This window comes from Clytia hemisphaerica, unplaced genomic scaffold (assembly GCF_902728285.1).
Source record: "Clytia hemisphaerica strain Z4C2 unplaced genomic scaffold, Clytia hemisphaerica genome assembly, whole genome shotgun sequence".
NCBI lineage: Eukaryota > Metazoa > Cnidaria > Hydrozoa > Leptothecata > Clytiidae > Clytia > Clytia hemisphaerica.
In genome coordinates this window covers 119,463-147,436 of record NW_027104593.1, presented here as the reverse complement: position 1 = coordinate 147,436, position 27,974 = coordinate 119,463, and the positions used below count along the sequence as shown (strand labels likewise).

General features: G+C 37.5%; 3 protein-coding genes across 6 annotated transcripts; 1 reads left to right on the top strand and 2 right to left on the bottom strand.

The window, feature by feature from the left end:
• The first annotated feature begins 50 nt into the window (after positions 1-50).
• On the top strand, positions 51-25,160 carry LOC136823729 (zinc finger CCCH-type with G patch domain-containing protein-like). Its single transcript, XM_067079899.1, has 4 exons — positions 51-186; positions 441-576; positions 9,526-9,685; positions 24,483-25,160. Exons 1-3 carry the CDS (start codon positions 51-53, stop codon positions 9,662-9,664), a joined length of 411 nt encoding a protein of 136 aa, XP_066936000.1. The 3' UTR covers positions 9,665-9,685; positions 24,483-25,160.
• LOC136823744 (innexin shaking-B-like) lies at positions 5,622-8,253 on the bottom strand. The gene is made up of 3 exons (XM_067079914.1): positions 7,343-8,253; positions 6,388-6,588; positions 5,622-5,972 (listed from the first exon to the last, which is right to left on the bottom strand). Exons 1-3 carry the CDS (start codon positions 8,153-8,155, stop codon positions 5,745-5,747), a joined length of 1,242 nt encoding a protein of 413 aa, XP_066936015.1. The 5' UTR covers positions 8,156-8,253; the 3' UTR covers positions 5,622-5,744.
• On the bottom strand, positions 10,219-27,729 carry LOC136823741 (uncharacterized). Of its 4 annotated transcripts, none has more exons than XM_067079909.1 (21): positions 27,492-27,681; positions 26,837-26,995; positions 26,185-26,335; positions 25,671-25,846; positions 24,414-25,394; positions 23,942-24,165; positions 23,246-23,357; positions 22,717-22,803; positions 22,137-22,385; positions 16,839-16,928; positions 16,324-16,653; positions 15,759-16,010; positions 15,363-15,464; positions 15,034-15,132; positions 14,567-14,811; positions 13,300-14,083; positions 12,814-13,039; positions 12,185-12,471; positions 11,681-11,807; positions 10,907-11,085; positions 10,243-10,624 (listed from the first exon to the last, which is right to left on the bottom strand). In XM_067079909.1, exons 1-21 carry the CDS (start codon positions 27,565-27,567, stop codon positions 10,569-10,571), a joined length of 4,992 nt encoding a protein of 1,663 aa, XP_066936010.1. In that variant the 5' UTR covers positions 27,568-27,681; the 3' UTR covers positions 10,243-10,568. The 4 variants fall into 4 exon arrangements, with proteins under 4 accessions (XP_066936013.1, XP_066936010.1, XP_066936012.1 ...); XM_067079911.1 differs by having other exon boundaries at positions 15,780-16,010; XM_067079912.1 differs by lacking the exon at positions 22,717-22,803 and having other exon boundaries at positions 10,219-10,624; positions 27,492-27,729.
• Positions 27,730-27,974: the final 245 nt, after the last annotated feature.

Here is a 27,974-nt window from a genome sequence, read left to right as displayed (position 1 = left end):
TATGTCTCAAGGTTATCTAGTTTCTTCATGAAAATCTAATTTCCTATCTAATGAAAACTTCCAAAACAGGATCGTCTTCGTCGCACTTCCATGTCAACACACGTTCAAGTATCGAAGAAACTTACCAGTCAATGAAGCAACACAGATCTAAACAGAAAGATACCACTGGCCAAGGCTCTTCAAGAGGTAGTTCAATTGAGACTTCAATGTCCTATGCTATCTGCGTATCCACTAGTTTTTGCGTTCTTATCCTAGAAGCTTTTTATGGCTTCCTGCTAAATGGGACCCCTGAGTTACTTTTTTGATTTTTCGTTGAAATGAGCGCTTACCAATGTCTCTGGACATTCTATATCCACTTCACTACTAAGAAAACATTGAATATAATTCTATTGTGATTCCTGATTCAACCGTAAAATATAAGCTTGATATTCTTTCTACAGGCAAACAAACGCAGAACAAACAATCAAAAGGAGCATCTTCGGATGTCAACATCCAAATTTTCAAAAACAGCGAAAAGATTTCAACACTGAACAAAAAGCTGACCAAATTGAAGGATTCTCTTAAACGCAACCCAGGGTATGCTTTATTAGACCGTTTTCATCTAAAACGCAACCCAGGGTATGCTTTATTAGACCGTTTTCATTTTAAACGCAACCCAGGGTATGCTTTATTAGACAGTTTTCATCTTAAACGCAACCCAGGGTATGCTTTATTAGACCGTTTTCATTTTAAACGCAACCCAGGGTATGCTTTATTAGACCGTTTTCATTTTAAACGCAACCCAGGGTATGCTTTATTAGACCGTTTTCATTTTAAACGCAACCCAGGGTATGCTTTATTAAACCGTTTTCATTTTAAACGCAACCCAGGGTATGCTTTATTAAACCGTTTTCATTTTAAACGCAACCCAGGGTATGCTTTATTAAACTGTTTTCATCTTAAACGCAACCCAGGGTATGCTTTATTAAACTGTTTTCATCTTAAACGCAACCCAGGGTGTGCTTTATTAGACCGTTTTCATTTTAAACGCAACCCAGGGTATGTTTTATTAGACCGTTTTCATTTTACGCAACCCAGGGTATGTTTTATTAGACCGTTTTCATTTTAAACGCAACCCAGGGTATGCTTTATTAAACTGTTTTCATCTTAAACGCAACCCAGGGTATGCTTTATTAAACTGTTTTCATCTTAAACGCAACCCAGGGTGTGCTTTATTAGACCGTTTTCATCTTAAACGCAACCCAGGGTATGCTTTATTAAACTGTTTTCATCTTAAACGCAACCCAAGGTATGCTTTATTAAACCGTTTTCATTTTAAACGCAACCCAGGGTATGCTTTATTAAACCGTTTTCATTTTAAACGCAACACAGGGTATGCTTTATTAAACTGTTTTCATTTTAAACGCAACCCAGGGTATGCTTTATTAGACAGTTTTCATCTTAAACGCAACCCAGGGTATGCTTTATTAGACCGTTTTCATTTAAACGCAACCCAGGGTATGCTTTATTAGACCGTTTTCATTTTAAACGCAACCCAGGGTATGCTTTATTAGACCGTTTTCATTTTAAACGCAACCCAGGGTATGCTTTATTAAACCGTTTTCATTTTAAACGCAACCCAGGGTATGCTTTATTAAACCGTTTTCATTTTAAACGCAACCCAGGGTATGCTTTATTAAACTGTTTTCATCTTAAACGCAACCCAGGGTATGCTTTATTAAACTGTTTTCATCTTAAACGCAACCCAGGGTGTGCTTTATTAGACCGTTTTCATTTTAAACGCAACCCAGGGTATGTTTTATTAGACCGTTTTCATTTTACGCAACCCAGGGTATGTTTTATTAGACCGTTTTCATTTTAAACGCAACCCAGGGTATGCTTTATTAAACTGTTTTCATCTTAAACGCAACCCAGGGTATGCTTTATTAAACTGTTTTCATCTTAAACGCAACCCAGGGTGTGCTTTATTAGACCGTTTTCATCTTAAACGCAACCCAGGGTATGCTTTATTAAACTGTTTTCATCTTAAACGCAACCCAGGGTATGCTTTATTAAACCGTTTTCATTTTAAACGCAACCCAGGGTATGCTTTATTAAACCGTTTTCATTTTAAACGCAACACAGGGTATGCTTTATTAAACTGTTTTCATTTTAAACGCAACCCAGGGTATGCTTTATTAGACAGTTTTCATCTTAAACGCAACCCAGGGTATGCTTTATTAGACCGTTTTCATTTTAAACGCAACCCAGGGTATGCTTTATTAGACCGTTTTCATTTTAAACGCAACCCAGGGTATGCTTTATTAGACCGTTTTCATCTTAAACGCAACCCAGGGTGTGCTTTATTAGACCGTTTTCATTTTAAACGCAACCCAGGGTATGTTTTATTAGACCGTTTTCATTTTACGCAACCCAGGGTATGTTTTATTAGACCGTTTTCATTTTACGCAACGCAGGGTATGTTTTATTAGACCGTTTTCATTTTAAACGCAACCCAGGGTATGCTTTATTAAACTGTTTTCATTTTAAACGCAACCCAGGGTATGCTTTATTAGACAGTAGTTTTCATCTTAAACGCAACCCAGGGTATGCTTTATTAAACCGTTTTCATTTTAAACGCAACCCAGGGTATGCTTTATTAGACCGTTTTCATTTTAAACGCAACCCAGGGTATGCTTTATTAGACAGTAGTTTTCATCTTAAACGCAACCCAGGGTATGCTTTATTAAACCGTTTTCATTTTAAACGCAACCCAGGGTATGCTTTATTAGACCGTTTTCATTTTATTTCATATTACAGTGGAGTCTCTTTAGCTCGATTCGAACCTCCATAACATGAATGTCTCTCTAACTCGAACAACTTTTCTCGTGCCATCAGTTAACAATATCGGACAAATTTGTGCCCCCTTGCGTGTTCGAGTTGTAGAGACTCTACTGCGAAAGACCTTGTTTAGAGACTTTGTGATGCCTATTAGTATGAAAGCAGAACAGGCAGAATGTTAATAGAGATGGTCTGAGGATTGTTTTAAATACCAGATTTTCCAAAGGCTGCAGTTTTCTTAAACATTCAAAAATCTTTTTTAAAAGCTCTCCTAAATCAATAACGATTATCCACGATTGTTAGAAAATTTTGTTTATTTGTCAAGTTCTATGTTTCAAACTTTCCATATATTTTCCCAACCTTCAAACAGCTTTTTAGCCTATTTGAAGGAAATTTTTTCATGGTAAAACGGTTAAGGACAAAGACAATATAGATTTTATCGCAACCTTTTACGGGGTCCTCCATGAAAAGGATCCTGGTTTGGTCAAAGAGGGATTTTTGTTTTTCTTCCCCGGGAGTCTACACCTCTTTCAGAACTCTCACCAATCAAAAAGGGCGTAGATATCAGTTGGGAACCAGTGGTAATTACTTTTAGTAACAACTAGCCGTCACCCAGCGTCGCACCTTTGGACGGTAGGGAGGGTAATAAGATTCCAACTACAAGTAACTGTCTCCTGAAGAGGAGTTTGACTTGTTATTGTTCTTTGGTGTATTTTGATAAAAATCTGATTTCTTGAAGTACTTTCGTTACATAAAGAGTGACGTTACAGTACAATAGACCGTAATGTAAATGTGGTTGAAACTAATTTCCCTTTTAAACTGTCTCTTATTTAAATGCCAAACTTTAAATATGCACGATTATAGAAAATATACAACTTTCTAAAACGTCATTCTAATTTGACGTTGTCTTTTGACGACCTCAAGTTATGCTGCATTTTTATATTAACATACCTCATCAGTTAAGATAATGGTTCATTTGCTCACATCAAAATAACGCGTACAAACCTCATGAACAAGTACTACTCGTGACCTCTGTCTAACCTCTGTCTGCTGCAAGATTTATTGCGTCTTTTCATTTTAGCTGTATTGTTACAAATTGGGCTGTTCCATTAAAAAACCATGCAGGGCGGTGGACGAACCTCTTCAAGTCAAAAAAAAAATATTGAAAATGTATGTCTGGAAAATGGCAAAATTTGCAAAAATACTCTTGGAAAAATTCTTTTCATACCTTAAAGTGGGGGTCCAGTCTTTTACCCCCTGAAAATTTTCGAGTAACTTACCCCCTTGGAAGAATGAAAAAACACCCCCCGGAAATTTTACTTGGATTACCATCTGGAAATGTTCGTCCACCCTCCTGTATGGATATAAAATGGAATGGTTCCTTGTAGTCAATGTTTTTTTGATCTTCCAAAATGAGCGTTCACAAAATTGACAGACTTCATTTTGTTCACATTTCCTACCAATCAAAGCTCGTTCCAAATGGCAAAAGAGTTTCAGTGATTCGGACATTTTATATCACGAGCAGGAAATTAATCGACAACCTTATTTATTCCTGTATACGTTCCTTTTCTATAAGAACGTCCCAAAATTTTTGAATGGTTAGTATAGGAGTATTTTGTTTATTTCTCTAAACAATTTATTGCTCTAGAGTCCGCAAAGCCTTGAAATGTTCTTAACTCTTTCATAATATTTTAGCCATGAGTCTTATGTTCTTGTATAGTTTGTTCTTTTCAGAAGACGTGTATGTTAGAGAGAGGAGATCAAAAAGGACTATTCCTTTGGTGAAGCATTTTTTCTACGCTGCCAGGTTCAAAATATGCATCATATGATATTACTGAAGTAAAAATCTTTGCGTGTATACTCAAAATTAGGGATATACTTTACCTTTCGGTTCCGAGTGACGTGTTTAGTCGTATTTTAACCATGCTATCTTTTAAGCTATATTTCTCCCATTAGCGTTACTTACAAAATAAAGAGAAACGAAAAGTAGAGATTCTAAGCTTTCCGTTGATATATGATGATGCAATGTTTTTAATAAACTTTTTTTTACATTAGATGTGAAAAATGTAAAAAAAAGTGACATTACCGGAAAATGTGAAAAAAGCTTTGGTTTACGTGAAGCTACCATTTTTGTTAGAATATTTTATTTGGATTGATACTTGTTCTAAAAGTTATAGAATTTAGTTAGCTTTTTCAGGGATACCTTACTTTTTTTCTAAAGATTTCTAGTTCTTGAGTTATGACAAAATAACCGAGCATGTCTACTTTCCGAAAAAATGTTGCGCGCTGATATCGTGAAAATTAAAAAAAATGCGCACTGGAAAGGTTAAGTATGGGTTTGAGGTAATATGAATTCTATTTTGAAAAACCAGGAAGCTCTACTAAAGGAGTTGTTTTCGTCATCGCACGAGACAATAAAATGAGGAACTCGATTTCCAAAAACCAAAGAGATTATCTTACATAATTATAATTACGGAATAAATTAATAGATAATTACACGACTGGATCAAGCGTTAATCATAAATTAACATAAATATGCACACGTCATTCGTATTACTTTTTATAGGGTTTCGAAACATAATTATTATATACAATGTGGTAAATTTTCCTGGTATACAGTTTATTCTTTTCCTGATCGGTCCTGACAGAATTCAAAATATTAGCGGTTCGTTCGAAATAAATCTTTCCGAGAGCTATATGAATCTTTTGGGCTGATCTTACAGAAGCTATAGCCTCATTTTTTAAACGGTCAATCAAAGATTTTAATTGGCTAGTATTGAGAAACTGTTTCCAGGGTTATTCATAGGTCAGTGGTCTCTAGCATCATCTGGTAAACTGGATTAGAACGTTTGAAATTGAAAAGATAATTTTTTAACAATGTTCTTTTTGCATCACAAACATAAACCGTAGCTTGGCTCCTACTTTCACACATAACCATTTTGTTTTTCATAATTCTTTTGTTGAAAGGCTTTCCTATCTAAAGTACCTTCTCCAATCGGCTGCCGTGGATTTTGAAGGGAACCACCTCTCTTTTGTTCTTGTAACCGATCAATGATTTGGTAGTAGATCCCAATGTGTTTTCGTCTGATGATTTTGAGATATTCGTACTCACGGTATGATAGCCACTCACTGATCCTTCGATCAAACCCAGCCTGTTGATGGAGATTGAAAAAGTAGATTTAATTGGATAATCAGATGGTTTGGGATATCCGGCGTTCAATCAGACAGTTCAGTCTTGGCGTAAATCATATTCTACTCGTTAAAAATGTTTAGATCAGATTTCAGCTCGATTGGCTATCGTTGTTCTAGGCTCTTCCAAGTAGCTTCTTATGGAATGTTTTGCGAACATGATACACAGTAAATAGTGATATCTTTATGTGAAAAATATGTCATACAACGCACAAGGAACACAAATCTATTCAAGTTATTGAAATTTCGCGTTATTGGGTATAAGGCAGTTCTAACTGAAGGGGCCATGAAACTTGCTCAACTGTTATAGATGCCCGAATTAAAGAGACTCCACTCTATTATATACCCTTAGGAATATTTGTAGATTGACTACTTTACCTGTTGACAGAACCTAGTTTTGACGTACAGAAATTCGACCGTCGCGTACACCCATCCTGCAGTAGATATGAAAAGTCCAGTCATGAACGCGAACCACAACAAAGCCAATATGTAGTGGTAAAACACGTGTTGACTGTATTCGCAAATGAATTTATGTTTATTGGTGATTGTGGCTCGGAAATCTCTCGCTCCTTCATGGATCTAAAAGTTGAATTAGTAAAAGTTGAAAAATATTTCGTTTTTGGAAATGATTTTTTTTTTGCGGCATTATAATGGAAGGTTACCCTAATTAACGTAACAAAGTTAAACACTTTGGATTCAATTTTCAAAAGTTCTATGAAATGTAAGGAAGAATGTTATGTTTTTTTTTGCATTAGAAGGAAGGAAGATACACTTTAAGATTGCAAGGTCATTCACTAAATTTGGTCAAAAAAAATTATGATGAGCTTTTGAATGAAAGTGCGGTTTGGTTTGCAAATAAGTTTAATGTGCCGATTTTTGAGCACTTTCTGAAAACAAATTTTTATTAATTTGATCATAACTTTTTATCTACTAGGCCAAATTTGTTAAAATACCATTAAAATTCAAGTTAATCTTTCAAATGCGAAAGATTCATTTCTTTGATGTTTGTATAAGTTGACAAATTTGTCTTAACCTTTTTTGTGGTACACTCGGTAGAATATTTTATTCCGTAATGGCGGATTTTCTGATAAGTTGCACAACCTTGCCAAACCTGGAAATATCCTGAAAAAAGCTGTTTTTCGGGATTTTCTCAAGATTTTCTCATTAGTTTTTTCTGATTTCCCTATTTCTGCGACATTTTCTAATTTCATTAGCTTTGTTTAAAGGCGAGTTTTTAGGTTAGTTCCTTTTCAATCTCTCATAATCTTCTAGACGATGAGGCCTAGATCTCAATTTGGTCAGTAGACATAATTAAAGTAATATTAAACCTCACCTCACATATACCGAAGGTTGGCATGACAATATTACCAGGGCGTGGTTGTTCTCTCCTTCCCATATAATCATACGCCACTTCGTTAGCCATGTTTTGCCAGTTTGACCACGACACTCCATAAGCAATGAAACGCCCATCGAAAATCTCATTAACCAGGAAGAAAGCTGACAAATTGGAAAAAATATATAGCATCTTGATCAGATAGTTGGCGATGACTTTGGCACGCATTTGATTGAGATGATTCTGTGAGGTACGACAGAAATATGCTTGTAGGATTTTATCAGCATCTTGCATGGATTTGATGTCAGATTTGAGGAGCACCAGATCTGTGTTGACCAGCTTGAAGATAACGTAAGGTAGATAGAAGAATAATCCAAGAGCAGCAACGAAGAAAGGCATGTATTGATATTGCAGAAAAAATCGTTTCTTCATTGGCACGCATTCTTCATCCTTTGAATTCCCTCTGGTCGGGCTGGCGACGCAGAATTTGCCGTTGCTAGCATATCGGCCGTCATTGTCCAGGTTTGTCGGTATACCGTAATAAGCGACGGTATCTTTTTCTGGTAATATGGAGGGGTAAATGTAGAAGCCTTGCGTCCAGCAGGCTTCCGACACGAAATCATACGATAATTTGACGTCAGGTGAGACCATGCAGTGAATCTTATCTGCGTACCAATTAAAACCCAAGAACAAAGTCCCAACGATCATCACCTTCACCATGAAAATGCGATTGTATCGATCGGAGAATGAATCATATCGAGTTTTCTGCGATACCGATAAAATTTCACGGACACTCTCTACTAAGCTTGCCATCTTTATTGTGTCTGGTTGACTTGATCAAAATCCAAATAATTTATATCAATCAACGCCCTTCCTTTAAGGGCGTTTCTTTAACCTTGCTTTGTAGATTGTTTTCAACAGGGGTCATTCTCTGAACCGCCTCTGAAACATATTTTTGTTTTTTTCTTGAATTGTCTTGGCTTGATGGATTTTTAACGAATTTTGGAATGGATAAAGGATGTGTTTCACTTTAATCCTTTTTAAGCTAAATTGAATACTTTACCAAAACTGCTCAAAATAATATGCTTGACAAAAACAATAATTGGAAACTTTTTTTCTTTATACAAATTACAGTTGACTCGCTAATCCGATCTTCTATTGTTCAAATCTTTCTATAATTCGAACTAATTCTCAGCCCCTAGGGAAAACCTCGTAAAATACTTTCTATAATTCGAATCGTGTTGTAATTCGAGCGAATTAGAATTCCCGTTCGAGTTGGAATATTTTCGACTATTTTTTAAATTTTATGAAGAAAGTTCCCACACTTGAAAATCCATAATTTATGTTGAACTGAATAGGGAATTGAAAAACAACCGACCTCTAAGGATGAGAAAGCTTTAACGGGGAATCACACAATTCTAATTTACCAGTTACTTTCAAAAGTCATTATCTTTAGTATATACTTTAGTATGCTTGGGTTCAATCCGTTGACTTTTTTAGTTTAGTGTGCTTGAACCAGTCTAGTAGTGTAGACACAAAAATATTTTCGACAATTTTGAATGGGATTCCATACTACTTATGATATTAGACGTAAATTTCTATTAAGGATCGATCATTCTTAATAGCATTATCTCCGCCATAATCTGTAACAGAAGTTCTGAAACATTCATTAGATTATTGATTAAGGTAAGATACTTTAAGGTGGATTAATTTTGATGATTCGCCTGCGACGGCTTTTTGCTTTTCCCCTGACTAAAAACTTATGATGACGTCAAATACGTGGTTGTCGTACTGTATATTTATCAGCCTTTCTGCTATACAAAGTGTATATCTTTCACATCTTAATTTGAAGATAAATTGATCATAATTGAATTTTACTAGTGCGTCTCTACGTTATTCGGGACCTTAGAGTCTCGTTAGTCCGCCGTCCACCTTGCGAACTGCCCTTGGTCTATCTTTACCCAAAGTACTCCCAAGTACACTGATTTATCGTCCACCAACCTTGGTCACGAGTATTATGGTACCCAAATTACTGCAGTCATCGATCTATCTAGATCCACTAGAAATAAACCCACTAAAGAAACACCTGATTGATAGCTAGTATTAGGTCACTCTGGTAACAGTCCAATACACCCCATCAGTTTGAAGTAACTACAATTTTTGTCATCTTTTCATTTGGGCAGGGAGACGAGTATTTCGCGTACTCTGAAATACAACATTGATGAAACGGAGAAGGAAATTGAGAAATTACGTCAAGTTGAAAAATCACTTCAAAACAAAGTGTACATGAAAAACCAGTCCAAGAAATTGAGCATCTTTTAGAAGAACACTTTGCTACAAAAGGTATTCCCTTTTTTCTGAATTTGGTATCATGAATAATTATCTTCTACATTGGTTTGGCCCTTCTACCAGGTGACCAATAAAGTATAAGCCCGAAGGGCTAGAATCGAATCTCCTTGTTAGGATTTGAAGCCAACAAATCCTACCAAAGTTGCGCGGCCTAACACGGTCCGCCTAGTTTTTACACAAATGGCAGATTGGAACTAAAATTTACTGCTAAATTTCGAAAAAAATATCACATGAATACAAAAGAATTGCTAGATCCAATCCGTCGTCAAAAATACGACGCATGTCTTAAGGCTTCACTTTTTCTTGCCTAAGAAAGGTTAAAGATTCTCTTCTAGCCCTTAGGGCTTTAAACTCAATGCAGGTGACACATATAAGTCGTGCAGTTTATTTGAGTTCATTCGCTTTAAAGTGTGCAATTTCTCTTGCTGTTATGTGGAAACCAGTCTCATCTTTTTTTTTGGCGGCTACTCGATGTTAAAAATGTTTGATTATGTTTAGACAAATTTTTGATACCTAGGCTATTCGATAGGCTTCGATTTTTTTTGTTATTCTTTTAATTTAATAAACATATACAATTTTTTAAATTGATTGAAATATTAAAATTTACAAAAATTCAAAATAATCTAAATTTCCAGTTAAAATAAAATTTCCGAAAATTGGTGATAGTTATTGCGAGGTTGCATGTGTATAAGATTTGTCATGCAAATTAGATTTTAATTAGTCTTTATGCGGAGTTCTGACCAAATTTTGAGAAGCCACCTTGGCCTTGCTTGGTGTCCACTACACTTCTATCCGCTTGAGGCTTTTGATAACGAGTTGGATTTCTTTTTCCTAAGAACTTTTCATCAATAACATAATGTCTATTATTCGGGCGTCTTTAGGTTTTCTTCAGTAATACTTTGGATTGAATTTTTCCTCGCTTCCATTCTTGACCTAAAAAAATAAAGTTTATTGCATTCTCAAACTTGAGGTTCTTTTCTATGAAAAACAGACTTATTTTTGACAGTTTCACTGTGGCCACTTTAAGTGGGCTGTCTATATCATAAATCTTCGGTTACTTTTAATTTCAAACGTTGAAAGAGATTACCGCTTTGGTGTTTCTCTATAAATCAAATTTATCTAGCCATTCATTGTGCAAAATACTTTTCAGATAGCAAACTTCCATATAACGTTTGATGAACGTCGAAACAAGTGTCAGCTATAAAACAAACTCACCACTGGTAAAGCCTGGTGGTTCATAAACTTCCTGCGGTAGATGTCCATCCATACCATTGGAATGAATGAAACTCTGGTCTTCTCTTTGTTCGTTTACCTTCTTAATGCTGGCAAATGCGCTCAGTAAATCTGATTTTGTCACATCTTCCAAGTTCAATATATCACTTTCTGTCAATTGCCTGTAATGGAAATTATTGTTTTTCTTTCAGTTGTTTTCTCTGGTAAACTGGTGAAGTTCTGAATCGATTACTTTAGGCGTACAAACTTTCGCGAGAAGAAACTTTCGCGATTTTCGCGAATTTTGGCCCTTTTCGCGAAAGTAAATGTCTTTAAAAATTCTAGGAAGGGCTATTCGAGGAAGTTCATGCTCGCGAAAGTTCTCAACAAAACAGAAAATCTGTAAAACTTCAAACTTAGAATAAAATGTAACTTTTAAGCCAACTTTTCATGTGAAAATTCTCAATTTTACGTCTTGATTCGCGAAAATTTATGCTCGCGAAAAATATTTTTCCGTTAAATTCGCGAAAGTAAATGTCATGAATTTCGCGATTTTTCGTCCTCGCCAAAGTATTTTTGGTTTCGACCTCTATAAGACCATTAATAGATATTACCTCGATTATTACACGAACCCATTGGACTTCTTGTTATTTTATTTCACCCCCCCCCCTGTGTGTTGTCAATTTATTGCTATTTCTGGCTAATGGTTCCAGTCAAACCTTTTTGGACAATGATAAAATCTTAATTCAATTAAACTTAAGTTCACTCAATAAATACCTTTCACCATTGAGGAAAGTATGTTTCTTGTTGTTATTCAATTGTGGTGATTCTTTGATCTCGTGTAATACATTCTTCAGTTCTGTCACCAGCTTTCTTAACGATGCGTGTTCTTGTTGTGGAAGCTCTGAAATTGAAATCACAATTTACCCATCAAACTTGCTATCCCAGAAGAAATCTTTACCCCTTCCCCATGTCGAGGAGGACATATTTTGAAGCTCAACCTCCGCCCTGAATTTTTCATGTGAGTTCACTCACCTCTTGGTTTTTTCATGGTTCCCCTGGACGGAAAAATTACTTTCTCAACACGGGGCTAAAAATCTTCCTTGAATAACCCGGATTGAATAAATCAAAACGTTTTTTAAACGTCTCAAGGTCCTTGATTATGACATTTGATGAACGTTGAAACGGCGTCATTTGCCAGATATCAAGCTGGTGTATGTTTAGAATCAGAAAGGTAATAATGGATTCTTGAAAAAAAAATTGGCTACTGATTATTCTAACCTCCGTTTAGCGTTGAAGCAATTTTGTTTGTATCTTCGCTAAGTTTTGCTACTTGATCACTCAAGCCTGTGCGACCACCAGTAATAAGGCTATGTTCTGCGTGTTGCTTGTGGTTATCGGCTGACGATGCTGGTATCCTCATTGAAGCATGGTCTGTTTTGATCTGATTGACACGTTGTCGTCGTTGTGCCGACAGACCCTTGTGTTTACGTTTGAAAGCTGGAATCCAGGTCCTTTTTGTATTTGATTGTTGTGATTGTGGTCTGTGGGAAATGTTGGCTCGTTTCCTGAAAATGAAAAGGAGGAGATAAAGCTTTGTTATTGTTTCACAAATTGACCGAGCCACGTTTCTCTTGATCGATAAGAACATTATTATAAAAACACGAGGCTCAATTTCGGCAAAAACCTAAGAACTAAAGTCCACTCACACCGCTGAAAAGATAACTCAGAGCACTTTAATTAAAAAAAAAACAAGTCAAAAAAATTTATAAAATGAAGTGGAAAAATTAACTTTTTATCCTTTAATGCTAGAAACTCAATTTGTTTACAGATGTATGTACTATGAAGCCTTTTGATTCCAGCTATATCCGAAGCTTGAAATAGAGCATTTCTAGTATGCTTAAACCTACCTGAACAGCTTGCGACGTGGTTTCATGTTCATCGCCCGTTTATTGTGTATCTTCTTCGTCTGAGTCTTCTTCTTCTTCTGCTTGCTTTGTTCTTTTGTTTGTTTTGGATTTTTCGAATTCAATTTTTTGGTGATTGGAAATTTTCGTCCTTTAGATGTCTTTAGTTTTCCCTGTTTGACAGGAAGCTTTTGTTGTCCTGGTTTAGCAGTAGGTACATTCGAACGCACTGAAAAATATGTAAGAAAAGCTTTTGTTACAAGCTATCCAACTCGTCTTGTTGCTTGAACAGGAATCTTATTACCTTATTGGAAATTAACTATGGAGGTCACATCGAACGAAGTGATGAAATCGTCCATGCTTCCGATCAGAATCGACGAATGCTTTTGACTACCTTAATTTCTTACCAAGAATCAGTTGGGGTAACTTTTGATAGACAAAACATGGTATTAAATATGAACTTGTCAGGCGAAGGGAAAAGATAGTAACCTTTGTTATTGAATCGTCCTTGCAGACTTCCTTGGAGTGATGCGATGTCCATATTATCTTCGGGGAATAACGAATCTGCATACATATCAGCTAACATGTTCCGTCTTTTACCGGACACTTGCGGGTTAGGTTTTGATTTTCGGACAGCTGGTCTAACGGCCACTGGATGTGGAGTTTTGAATTTACGTTCAAATTGTGATGTTGCTAAGCCCATATCCTCATTGGCGAAACTTGGCATCGGTCTTCCTATAGCTTGATTGACTTCATCTCCAAACTCGCTGTTAATTGGTTTCGAAAACATGGTTGAAATATCTTTGTTGTGTTGGAAAAGATCACCTTCAATACCTTTAACGAGTCTTTGATCAAATTTGCTTCCCCCTGTTTCTAGTAAGGAACTGGTGTAATCTGAGAAGGAGTCGTGCTTCATGGAGGATGGATCTACTTGACCTGCTATTTCATGTGGATCCATTTTATCCAGGAGTTGAGCTGTCGGTGTTTTATCAGAAGAAATATCTGGAATAAGTTTTCTTATTTTGGCACTCGGGTTTTCAAATTGTGGGTTAGCGTAACCATCATCTGGTGCTTTGAAAGCTTCCATTACCATATTGTTGGGTTTGTGGTAGTTTTGTGGAGGTAACGTGTGGACTGTTGGTGATCGAGTCTCGCCAGTCTGTGTTTGTGGCTGTGGATGGACCAGACCATTTAGCTCAGGGACTTGACCCTCATATACGTCCACTGGCGGTGGTGGGCCATTAGTTGAAAAGCTGTTCAATTTAGCCATGACCTAGTTTAAGATTAGAATGTAAGAATAGTTTGTGAGAGTTAATTACCCATCAACACCGCAAGAGTCGATATTTTAAATAAATAGCCCAGTAATGGACGACGTTTTAGGCTTGTCTTTCGATTGCTTTCACTGGATACAAGGTTAATAGACTCAACTATCTTTATAGTTGGGATTCGAACCAGGAACTAGAAACGCATTGTTTATCACTTGTTTATAACGATGCTTCTTGAACTTGTTTTATAAAACTTCATAATTTCTATATTAGAGATCATAATATCTCGGCAGAGACTTCATGATTTAACAAAGTTGTACCCTTGTACAACGCTAATCAAATTTCGGAAAACACTAAAACTTTTCCAACATCATATGCCAACTATCAAATGACCAATGAATTTTAACAACCCAAAATCCTAAAAGACAAAAGACAAAACAAACAAAATTTCACTAGAGACATATTACCAGAACAATTAAAAACAAATTTACCTGTTGTCGGCTTTCTCCTTGTTGTGAGCCACCCGCAACATTTGCTTCTCCACCACCTCCTCCACCACCTCCTCCACCAGGAGGTGCTTCTTCTTGAACACGTTGTGGTTCTTCGGATGGTATCCCTCCCTGTGGTTGTTCGGATGGTATCCCTCCCTGTGGTTGTTGGTAGTGAGCCTCCTCTTCTGGAGGACGGAAGTTCTGTTCCTCCTGTTCGATGGGAACTGACGATGATGGTCCTTCACCTAAACCGAGAAGCAGGGTTGTGTCCGCAATAAAGACTATAATATCGAAACATGAGTGGAGATAGTTCTTTGTATTATTGCGTATTAAAAAAAGAGAGAAGAACGCTAAATTTTCCACTTTTGTATCTGTTTGGATATTATACATTCTTCCGGACACTCTGTACATGTAATATATACGGATTTTGGATTTTTTCTTATAAAAATATATCAAGGAACACCTACCTGGAGGTCCACCACCTGGCGCTACCATACCATTTTCACCGTCCATGTGAATGGCTTGTTTTCCTTCGCCATCCATATCCATTTTCGGAGCTGTTTCACCTAAAGAGAGAGATATGTTTTTACCTTATGTTCAATATATGAAATGTAAAATCAAAAGTTCTGTTTCATAGAAAATAATGATGTGTCTACTACTCCGAAGGGTTTATGATATTGATAAATCATTGTTACGATTAGGAGAGTTGCGAGACAGTGAACTAAATAAACCTAATTTTATTGAATTGGCTCTGGTTATAGAGGTTTTTAGCATGGTGAAAGAATTTTGAGATCACCTTGTGCACCTCCCATGAAGACTGGAGCACCACCATTGCTGCCATCAGGTTGAGCCATAGAAGGATCCAAGTCGGGTGATTTGATGACTGATGTGTCCATACCTGATGGCGGTGGAAAAGAAGAAACTCAATATGCTTATGCGCTTTTCATACTATCTTGGATCGTCCTATTTTATTTGATTCAAAAAGGATTCTGGTAAACTTATTACACGCTTTTTTATCGAAAATGTTAGAATTTACAGTGTATTTCATCGTTGCTTCGATCTTCTTCTAAAGCCGTGAGAAGACTCATTTTCTTTATGTCGATAAAAATGGATCAAGGAATCTCACATTAACATCCACCTCATGTAGATCAAAACAAAACGAAAACAACAAGATTGTTAAGTCTAAAATTACCTGGTGCTAGCTCTGGCGAACCTTTATGGAATCCCATGGCCAAGTTTGGGTCACTGAATCCCGTGTTAAGACCTGCAATGTCGTTTGGATTGGAAACAAACTTATGAGTGTCATCATTGAGTGGAGAAGCGACATCTGCTGGAGGTTGAAGTAATGGATGCTCTGGCGTCAACGAGGACGGTGCTGAGGCACTGGCACCTTCGGCCGCTCCTGGTGCGTGATGTCGAGTATGAGCGATTTGACCAAGCATGCCTTAAAGGAAAATTTGATGATTATTTGTTTATTATTTGTTCTGAACACAGGTGATCTTCTTAAATTCAGAAGTATTTTTGAAAGAATGTTTGATCTCGACAAACTCGCTGAGCCTGACCTGCCCTTTTATTCTAGATAATCTAGCAGGCTAAAACTTAGGATCCGTAACATTTCGTGGGGCGTGACAGCATCCGATTGGTTTGAAAGTAGATTGAATTTTGAAACGTTTTTGAAGGGGGCCAACGAAGGCCAGCAGACCCAACTTGTGACAGAATGTTCACGAATTTGTATACCTAACTCTTCTTTCACTTACCTTCAATATTTTTGGCAGCTTTGTTCATATCCTGGTTGCCAGACACGAAATCATTCATCATCTGTAGCGCTTCTTCAGGAGAAACTTTATTCTCAGCTAGAGCATTGCTAAGCTCCCCAGCTACCGGGTTGATACCACCACTGGCACTTGTAGCTGTATTTGGTGCATTTTGCGTCGGATTTGGGTCCGGTTGTGAGGCCTCAGGGCTAGACATTGGTGGAATATCAGCGCCAGGAGGACCTTCGAAATTCCTTTGTTCTGGTGTGGCAGTGTTTGGCATACCGCTTTGACCTGGCTCCCCGTTACCACCAAAGAAAACGCGCTCTTGGCCTGAAAAATGGGAAAATGAGCACATTATATTACTCCATCATTTAAAAAAACCTTCTATCCGAATATTGTTGTTTTTCTCGCTAAAACTCAAAAGACGACTTGGGATGTTCTGACGTGCGGATCTTATACTTTAGAGCCAACAAAATATACATCAAATGATCCAAAAGTTTAAATCTACAACGTACCAGGCGCTACAGGGAGATCAGGTTTATGTTCTCCCATTGCGGTCGCATCACGTTCTTCTGTTGTAATCCCTTCTGGATATTTCTGACCAACTATAAATGCGAAAAAGTAGAGGAATGACATTTATGAGTATATGAGTGATCACTATGAAAAATGAAAAACCATTATTTGCGCGGAGTTTTTATTCCCGACATTTCCAGGCAGACTGTAGTTTTTGGAAAATGATGATTATTTTGAGTGGATCTTTTGTAGAGAAATTTTAGGAGGGTTGCGCTCCTCATCTGTGATACCTGTATAGAAATTAGACTGTTACTTGTATAATATAATCAGGTAGAATTAGGTCAAAACCCACCAAAACCTGGAAAAAAATGGTGTAAAGATAAAATTTTGCACAGAGGTCCAGGAACATGTCAGGAATCACCAAAAAAAAATCGCCACCTCCAGGAGGTTGGGAACACCTCCAAATCCATAATGGCAGCCACAGTAGTGAAAAATGCAAAAAAGTGGAAAATAGAATACAATTTTTTCAACTTCAAAACTTTGGGGCAGCCTAGAGACTTCAAAAATGGTTGGATTTGGCTGAAATTTGGCACACTTAATCTTTGGGTAAATATTTGGGGTTGTTTTTTCAATTTTTCAAAAAATTTTGATTTTTGGGGCCTGGGGACGAGTTTTTCGCCAAAACGAGGCTAAAACTTTGGGACAGCCTGGAGACTTCAAAAATTGTCGGATTTGGCTGAAATTTGACAGACTTATTCCTTGGGTGAGTATCTAGGAGCAATTTTTTCATTTTTTCAAAATTTTGATTTTTGGGGCCTGGGGACGAGTTTTTCGCCAAAACGAGGCTAAGACTTTGGGACAGCCTGGAGACTTCAAAAATGGTTGGAACACAGTAGTGAAAAATTCAAAAATTCAAAAAAGTGCTTATTAATTGGACACATTTCTGCCTTTTCCAAATTCTGGAGCACTTATATTACCACATCAAATGTTTCTACACAACTCATGGTAAATAATAGTAGTTAAAAGCATTTTAGATTATAGAATGAGCTTTTTTAAGTTCCATTTTTATTCATCATATAATTACAAGTTAAAATGATAAGAGCATAGAACAAAAGTTTTATAAAAAATATTATATCCATCCATGTGTCTTATCATCGTGGCTGCTGCTCTTTTAATAAGCGTTCTGAAGCATCGATTGCGAGCTTTGAGGTAAGTGGGTTGTCCTGTTAAAAGTAAAAATCAAAATAGGGTATTAGATTAAGGTGACTTAAATTTATACAGCATCAATGAACTTTTTTCACAGAGATTAATTTAACTTGTTTCATAACTTGTTAGATAGAAATTTACTAACCGTCTTATTGTTTCAAGTCACGTCAATTTTGGTGTTAAAATCGTCAAAGATGTTACGTTCTAGAATCGAATCATTATAGCTTTCAGCAGTGTCTGTGTCAGGTTGTCTTTCCTCGTTTACGTCGACTCCATCGTCCTGTACGGGTTGTTGGTCCTATTGAAGTAAAGATTAAGAACAAATATTAACAAATATTAACACAACGATAGTATATGTACTTATCATTGTGAACGCAATTAAGTCGTTTCATAGAATACTAACCATCTTGTTGTTACACGTTTCACCATGACATCCACCACAAGCAGTCATACACCTGATCCCATGCTTACGACATGTGCAAACATTTGTCTCACACTGACGTTTTGTCGACTTGCATTTGCAACGTATCACTTTTAACACATTTTCTGGAGCGATGGGTTTTGTTGTTGTTAATGGGGTCAGGTATGTTTTGTTCAGTTGTGTTTTCTCTCGCCGTCCCCAATCAGTTGGTGTGAGAGTTGATTCCAACATTTTCCATTACAGACCATGTTTTGGTAACGAAGATACCTGAAATAGTTAGAAGTTTTACGCAGCCTCAAACAATGATTACATGGTTTAGATAATTAAAGGAATCATACCTCAAAGTGAACGCATTAACGAACAAAGTTATTTTCGCGAGATTTGTTTTCAGAGTCAAGAAGAATATGAATATAATCTATACCTCATTCTTGCCAAAGTTTCCTCAGATTTGCCACCGTATTGCTCTTTGAACAAGTTTATGGATGTTTCTGCAACTTCGTCTTGTGTTGCCAAAACATCAGACATGATTTTAGCGTTTCTTTGTATCGATGAAGACTTGGATACAAGATTGAAAAAGGACTGTTTTCCTTTCCCGAAAATAGACGACGCTGAATCACAGCCTGACCAGGCGTGGACGAAAAGGATGCATTCTTTGATATTTTCCAGAGGTTTTTGCGATTCTTTGATGCTCCAGGTCTTCTTTCCCCGCTCAGTATGGAATTTGATGTCACAAAGCTCTTTATTCCAGTGATATAATAACATAACCGCAACATCAGTATCATCAGCTACGACCATAACTTCTTGATCTTTCGATACTTCGAGGGTAGTTGAAACAATCTTTGTATCTGCATCACCAGTACATACATGAACGTTATGACCATCTCTTCTGAGTTTGGTTGATAAAAGTGAAATCAGGCTCTTCTTGTTTTCTGTGTTCGAAAGAATCTTTCTTTCGTGTATGGTGCCTCATTTTCTTCATTGATCACGACGCATCTTGCTGAACCATTTTTGGTTGCACGGCGAAAGTGCTCGGTAGATTTAATGGATTGTTTGTCTTCATAACCATCAAAAACAATGTATGATTGCCCATAATTCGTTCTAATGTATTTTGCATATTCCTTTGCAATGTCTTGGAATTTCATTCCTTTATTCCAGCTAACTCGGTGTAATAGAGCACCTCCGTCCAGAACAATCTTTCCTTTAAACTTCTTTATTGGTGTTTCATCTTTCTCCTGGAGGACAACTTTCCTGAGTGACGCTTTATCTGGTTTTCTCATAATATTATCTTTGAAAATAGACATTGGATAGTTGGTCATCTCGTATTCAAAGTATCGTTCAACATCTTCTTCTCTCTGTGTAACAGCTGCCAAACGGACGAAGAGATTTTCTGGGTTGAGCTGCAGAGCTTTATCACCTGGTATCTTTACGATTTCACTCAAGGAATCTAGCGATTTCAACTTTGATTTCTTTTTTATCTTCGCATCTGCAAATGAAACACCGTCAAGACTTTCTTGAATTGATAAACCAATTTGTTCAGCATTCTCTGCATTGACGTCATCTTCGCCTTTAATGGAGACCAACCCGCTTGATAGAGAGTACAGGTGTTCATCTTCCATATTGAATGGGTTGCGTGCCTCGAGCCACCGATAAAACTTCATGTGGTCGTTTGTATCAATCAGCATTCGTTTGTCAATCATCTCCACGTGTTGCTCACTACTCTTTGCTTTGATACCAGATAATGTTGTCATGGCTTCATGCACAGCAACTGAATGGCTGATAGACCAGATCCAGAGGTTTCGCACATTCTCTGTGAATCCTCTACCACGTGTAAGACCACCTTTGCTTTTTAAGGAGCACATCAGGGTTTGTTCAATGACTAAATCTGACCAGAGACCCGCCCAGAACCTGTCAGATCAACGAATTGCATGATGACCGTCCATGAATTTTTGATGTAGCCAGGGGTGACTGTTAGAAAGATCTAGCATGTCTTGTACGTACATACGCGTGTATCGAGCGTAGTTGACATGCCCTGTAGCCGCGAAGAGATTGGCCATTTTCGTCACCGCCTGCAGATGCAGCATCCAATTAGAGGTTCGCTCAGCACAAATAAATTCTTTGATAATATCCACGTACTCAATATATTGGATCCACAAGGCTGCTGTGCGTGATGATTCTTTCTTTTTCTTGCAATACGACTCAATACCTTTTCTCAACTTGTCGAGTATGTCATCTGTCTGAAGACGCCTGATCTCTTCATCTGTCAGACCAACATCGTTTGCATTGTTGTGCATTACTTCCAGGGGTTTCAGTTCGATCTTTTCATCTTCTACAACAAACTCAATAATATGGCTGACAAGGGCACTTTGCGCAAGAAGATGTGACCGTAGCGCTCTTGAATAGGCCTTACCAGAAAGTATGTGCGGTACTGAATTTTCAGCGTAGACCTCCTCTAACAACTCTTTAAGGCCCGAACCACCCATCATGTTACCAATACTTCCCAAAAAGCTCATGAGAGTGTGAAAGCCACCAAGTCTACAAACCATATTGAATTCCTCAGTTCTGATGATTCCAGACGCCTTTTGGTAAAGTGGTTGGTCGAAGGTGATACAGGGTGTTGGTATGTCATGACGCTTTGCTTCGTTGATGACGAAAACTAATGTCAAATGAATGCAGGTTTCATCATTTGGGTCCATGTCGATGATTGGTAAGAATTCTATTGCATCTCGTTTGAATGACTCATCCTGTTTCTTTGTCGCTGTTTGCATGAACCCCGACTAGTTTGAGTTTGATTTTCGGAACAGCCACGATGCTTTCCACAGCAGGTCTAAGCTCATAACAGGAGCTGGTGCTTTCGCAGTAGAAGTGAGTTCCAAATGTCAGGGATGAATTAGGGATGAATGAAAAAAATATTCCAAAGATATTCATCCAAGGAAGAAGTGTTCCAAATTTCAGCCAATTCGGACAATTTTTGAAGTCTCCAGGCTGCCCTAAAGTCCTCGCCTCGTTCTGGCGAAAAACTCGTCCCCAGGCCCCAAAAATCTAAATTATTGAAAAATGAAAAAAATACCCATAAATATTCACCCAAGAAACAAGTGTGCCAAATTTCAGCCAAATCCAACCATTTTTGAAGTCTCCAGGCTGCCCCAAAGTCTTAGCCTCGTTTTGGCGAAAAACTCGTCCCCAGGCCCCAAAAATCAAAATTTTGAAAAAATGAAAAAATTGCTCCTAGATACTCACCCAAGGAATAAGTCTGTCAAATTTCAGCCAAATCCGACAATTTTTGAAGTCTCCAGGCTGTCCCAAAGTTTTAGCCTCGTTTTGGCGAAAAACTCGTCCCCAGGCCCCAAAAATCAAAAATTTTTGAAAAATTCAAAAAACAACCCCAAATATTTATCCAAAGATTAAGTGTGCCAAATTTCAGCCAAATCCAACCATTTTTGAAGTCTCTAGGCTGCCCCAAAGTTTTGAAGTTGAAAAATAGAATTTTTCCACTTTTTTGCATTTTTCACTACTGTGGCTGCCATTATGGATTTGGAGGTGTTCCCAACCTCCTGGAGGTGGCGATTTTTTTTTGGTGATTCCTGACATGTTCTTGGACCTCTGTGCAAAATTTTATCTTTACACCATTTTTTTCCAGGTAGTTATGCAATTCTACCTGATTAATATATCTTACGTGCTGTAAAAGGTGGGTCGATTTTTTCCTCTCCTGGTCTTAATTCACTGGTCGGTTGTCCAGCGGGTGTTTGGTAGATCTGCGGTTTTGGTTGCTCAGGTTCTCTAGTGATTCCAGCAGATGCTGGTACTTCACCACTAGGACCTCCACCATTACCAAAGCTGTTGGCCACTGGTGCGGTTGGTTTGTTCATTGAAGGGAGTTGTGGGTCTGCTTCGTAACCGTTTATTGTTTTGATAACTTTGTGTTCTATAGTAGAGAAGAGAAACTAGGATGTGAATAAATGTTAACCGTGAAGTTCGCCCTATGGTATTCCAGTGTTTTTAAAAGACACTGATGGACGTCAGATAGTAATATTTGGTGCCATCAGAAAACATCGGAAAACCGATAATGTACTGGTATGGGAGTTGGTTAAACCTTTAAGTTCAGCTCCAGCTTCATTGGCAAGCAGTTCTTGCAATAAAAGTTCATTTTCCCGGATTAAATTTTAATTGATAATCAACTTCTATCTAAATATCTAAGATCTAATATTCCACTAAAAATCTAGACTAGTTGTTGTTTTCGTGCGCATGCGTCTTACTCTGTCTGTAATATGATGATTTGTCAGGCTGTGTCTGATATGAGTATTTCATTGTTGTTGGCTTCTGACCAGTCGTGTTTTGGATTTCTGTGAAGTTTGGTTAGAAAGATATTCAAGGCAAACTGTTGCAAACGCAACTGAATTTTGTTTCTACATTATCTGACTCAGCAATTTTGAAAACTTACAAGATTAGAATTCAGTAGTACTAGACAATTTCAAAAAGTATAAAAAGAAACATGACCTAAAAATAATCATCTCCTTGCATTTCAAATAAAAATAACAAGGAAATATAAAGGTTCGATTACTTTGATTAGAACCACAAGCAATGAATTCCGACGAATTAAAATGATTAGGATTATTTGATTTTTGACCTTATACGACTAGGGTAGAACATAGTTTAATATGAGATGTGTAAAAAGAGAATATACGACCGCAGTCAGAAGAAACCAGAAGGCTCCTCTTTTAAAAGTTATCTATCAGAAGGAGGTTAGAGGAGGGCGCCGCCCTTGAAATATTGTAATAAACTGACCTGGTTGTGGTGATGGTGCATTGTATTGTTGTGGAGGTTGTTGATATCGTTGCTGTTGTACTGGTTGTTTCTGCTGTTTCAGTGGTTGTTGATCGTTCTTAGGTTCTTTCACCTGTGAGAAGGGAATAAAATAATGTAGAGTCTTCTCAACTCGAACCTCCATAACTCGAATATCCTGCTTAACTCGGACAATAAACCCTTATAGAACTACTCTAATTCTCTGTGCGTATTCGAGTTAGAGAGACTGTACTCCCTGTGAGAAGGGAATAAAATAATGTAGAGTCTTCTCAACTCGAACCTCCATAACTCGAATATCCTGCTTAACTCGGACAATAAACCCTTATAGAACTAGTCTAATTCCCTGTGCGTATTCGAGTTAGAGAGACTGTACTCTATGAAAGAATTCCTGATGTAAATTCATTTCAAACCCCTCTGACTGGAAACGTTGTTATTCATGCATACACGCCTTAAAAAGAAATTTTTGCTTTAGCTCGGTTGTTCTTTTTCCAAAAATATCATATTAAAACTAATGTTTTAAGTAAAATTAGTTCCTTTATTATGAAAGGCTTAAAGTGGCTTAAAATCAACATTTTCTGAAAAATTTTCAAACATTAGGCTCGGATTATTCTTAGGCGAAGTTTTAGCTGAATCCGCCTGATCTCATATGATTCTAGAAGTTCATATTTTGTAACATACCTCTTCCTTGCCCTCCATTTTGTCTTTCAATTTCGATGCGATTGCACCGGTCGATATTGAAGCCGCTTTCGGCTGTTGCTTTGGCGGTTGAGTGACCGCCTGATTTGAACTAGCAGGACCAGCTCTTGCTTCAGGTGTCATAGTCTTTGCAGGTTGTTTGACTTCACCGGGAATGAACTGGACTCTGACTGAGCCTCCTTTCTTTGACCCAACTTTTGTATTTCCTATAATTTGGTGTCATAGTTCATTTGAACAAAATTAGAAACATTTAGTCAAACCCAGAGTGAAGGCGGTTAATAAAAAGAAAAGAGAGCTATGTAACAACCTACTATTGATCACTGTCTTTCAATATTCATATAGTTCAGGAGCTATTTTTACTTAAAAACAAAACTAGGATTATAGGTCAATTTTGGATTTCTAAATGACTTTATTTTCGGCTGTTTTCACATATGATATTTGACAGTTTACAAACCTGCTGCTTTCATGCCTTCCGCTTCTTCAGGAACAAATTCTACTTTCACGATATCCGGTTTCTTTTTAGGTTGAGGTGCTGACTCGTGAAATGGATGTACATCCACGTGGTCTAAATTGCAGGGCGGAGTCCGACATACAGGAACCACAGCTGGGGCGCCACAGGGTGGCGTTGCACATTCATTATGTATTGGGGCGCCACAGGGTGGCATAGCGCATTCATTATGTATTGGAGCACCGCAAGGTGGTTGCCCGCATCCAACAGGACCACCCATTTCGCCAAGGGCGTGCTCCAGATCCCCTGCAGCATTTACATCGTGATTCCAATTTTCCACCGGATGTGCATTCATGACCGGCTCGATCCGAGTTTCTCCGGGTCTGGAATAACCCGTTGCGTGATCATAATATTCAGTTTTATGTAAAATAGCTGGGACTAAAGCAACTTTACCGGTATGCCGTAACGGCTGAGCTGGTAGATTACCGAGATGAGCTCCGGTTAACGTGATATCATCAGGATGGTGGTCTTCTCGCGTCGGTGGATGAATCAAAGGGAGGCCGACCTGGGGTCCAAGCATATGGCCATGAGTTAAAGGATCAGCACCTATGCCGACTACCTGACGTTCACTTCCGGTAAGCTCTTGAACCGGTGATTTAGTCATTTTCTCGTGAGCTGTCTTGCTGTTTTTGTCATTTGTAAGTTTTTTATTTTCACTTAAGTTTATACTTTCAATATCATCGTTTGATATTATATCACTTGTCTTCAATGCATTTTTATCGACTGCGCTTATTTTATCCTCAGAATCACCGCTACCTAAATCGCCTGAATCCATAACATCCTTTGAATCTTGGAAAATGTTTATTCCTGGTTCTAAAGCATCCTTATTCTTGAAGTGTTTTCCTTCTAAATCAAGGATGGCCCCACTTCCTGACTTAAGATTTCGTCTCCGGAGGGATGTTGATTTCTTTGATACGTAAGTTTGTGCTGAAAGTGAGAGAAATTCAGCATTCTTAACTTACAATATCGTGTTGAGATAATTCAAAAAATAGTTGCCCCTCTACTGGATCAAATATTCCTAAAGGAACATTTACGCCTGCACCCTAGCGTTGCTATGGTATTACAGCTACGTCTATCTATTTATAAATGTAACTTCTCTGTTATTAGAAAGTTCGCTTATCATTGGCTGTTTGAGTTTTTTAGGTTGTGCGATCCAAAACATCGTTCGCTCTTTCACTTAAAATGAAATAGTTAATTTCTCACCTGAACTTTTACTTTTCCGTAAAAGATCATGGGGAATTGGGAACAATTTGTCTCCATTTGGTAGCTCAACACCCACACTGAGGCTATCACTATCGGTACCTTGTTTATTAATGGCTTCAAGATAAGTGATCTGTCCCTTCTTGAGCGTGACTGTATGTGAAACTTGCTCTGGATACCTGAAATTTGAACAAAAACCTTGCTTGACATCTTTTCTTTAGTAGCAAATGAGATTAGGTACCTTCATCTATATCTCGGCCCATATGATCAAAGAACTTTCGATTTTGCTATACCACACTCTCTTACTTCAATAGAATATAGTAATCTCCAAACTTTAATCGAGAATCTTGATTATCAAATCTCACGGTGGTGATCTTTGCAGATACCATTTTATAACACAGAAAAGTATAGTATGCCTTATTTTATACCATCAGAGGTCTTCCCCTTCCAAAAAAAGAAACAAAAAAACTGTCAGCCCAGAAACACGAGAAAGGATTTTCTTTACATACAGACTTACTTTAAAAACTGGTTTCTACGCGTTGAGCGTTGTTGGTTGATGATGCGATGGTTTTCACCCTCGGTCCCATCCAAACCAAGAAAGACCTCACATGAACCACCACAACTACTGTAAAATTTGTATTCTCCTTTCTGTGGTGCTACGAAATAACCTGTATTGAAAGAAGATCGGTAATAATTGCATTATTCAAGCTATAAGAAGAACTCATATTACATTTATAAACTGCTGGTTCTACAATTTTGACAAGCCAAGCCACATTCAACAAAAGACCATGTTTGTTATCTTCCCCACTAGCATACTAAAGATTAAATGAAGATAAGATTCCGTAGATCAACACACACTCCTTGATGGCTATACTTGATATTGGCAGGGGGAATCTAATCTTTAGAACATAACTTAGATAATAACATTACTTGGGGTAACTCTTTAGACATGAAAAGCGCAAATATGCTGCCAAATTTGGCCATGTTCCAAAAGATTGGCCAAATTTGTTGACTTGAAGAATTTTTTAGAAATTGTCTTTCAATGCTACTAAAATTGACCAAACTAACGTAATCTTTAAAATGACTGTAAATTTCATAAAAAATCGAAAAGAAATCAAGCTTTTTACAAAAGCTGTAAGGACAAATTCGATGGCAGATTTTCCACCTACCTTTGACTCTTTGTGCAATATTCTTCTGGTGTGATGCAGGAGGTGCATCGAAATTCTTGATGAACGAAACCACAGTCGGTTGATGTGGAAACCTCGAGTCTGCTAACAAATCTTGAAGATCACTTCCATGCACGTTAGACCAGATCTCTCTCACTACACCTATAAACAAAGTTATCAAATCTCGTAAATATCAGTTTTCTGCAATTCTCCTCTATTTTCGAGAGTTTGTGTTTTCACGTGTTTTTAAAGCTTACGAATTTGAAAACATCGAGATTTCAAAGAGCTATTTTTTAGTTCTGATATACAAGTAATACTCTCAAAGATCAAGATGGCTACTTGCACTTGTGTTATACATTAAGCTGTTCTCCCTATCCAAGCCCACCTCCAGTTTACAGTAGTGTAGTTATATCTGAGTGGCCTTGAAGCTCCAGCCTCAAACTTGTTGACTTTGCCGTCTTTGGTAAACTCCAATCGATATGATAGCAAGTATTTGAGGATCTTTAAATGGACTATTGGGTGCAGATAAACGTCTTCTCGAACTCAGTTTCTTGACCTTTTGGATAGCTCCGAGAATGTTGCGTAATCTGGAAATGTCAAGAGTATCCCTACATACATTATAAAGCCTTCACAAACATCCCAAGCTTCAAACACTTACCCACATCCTCGTTCTTATTGGCCCACACAATTTGAACCAATGACAGGGCGATGACGACAAATATATGAAATTCCATTACTCAAAACAACTGTCATCTCATGTGAGCGAATCTCATTTTTATGACGTCATAATTTTGACAAATCCAACATATAATTGTTTTTGTTTTGTTTAATTGTTTTTAAAGTTTCACAGCTCAAGATGTAATTTTACTTTTTTTTGCAAATTTCGCGGAAAACTCACCTTGAGCAAAGCTCGTTTTCATTCAATTGTGCTGTGCATTCATGCATGCAGTAACCCATAGCAACCTGGTTTATTTGGCTGTATAAGTTTGATTTGTTTCATAAAACAGTTTTCCGAGACACTTTCAAATTTTTATTTTCTCGTGTCCGAGTCTTTCTTTTAATTTTTCGTGGTGTTTACCAGGTATTCTTTGCAGCTAAGGAAATTACGGACCCTTTAATATTGGTACTTGAAGTATTCCTA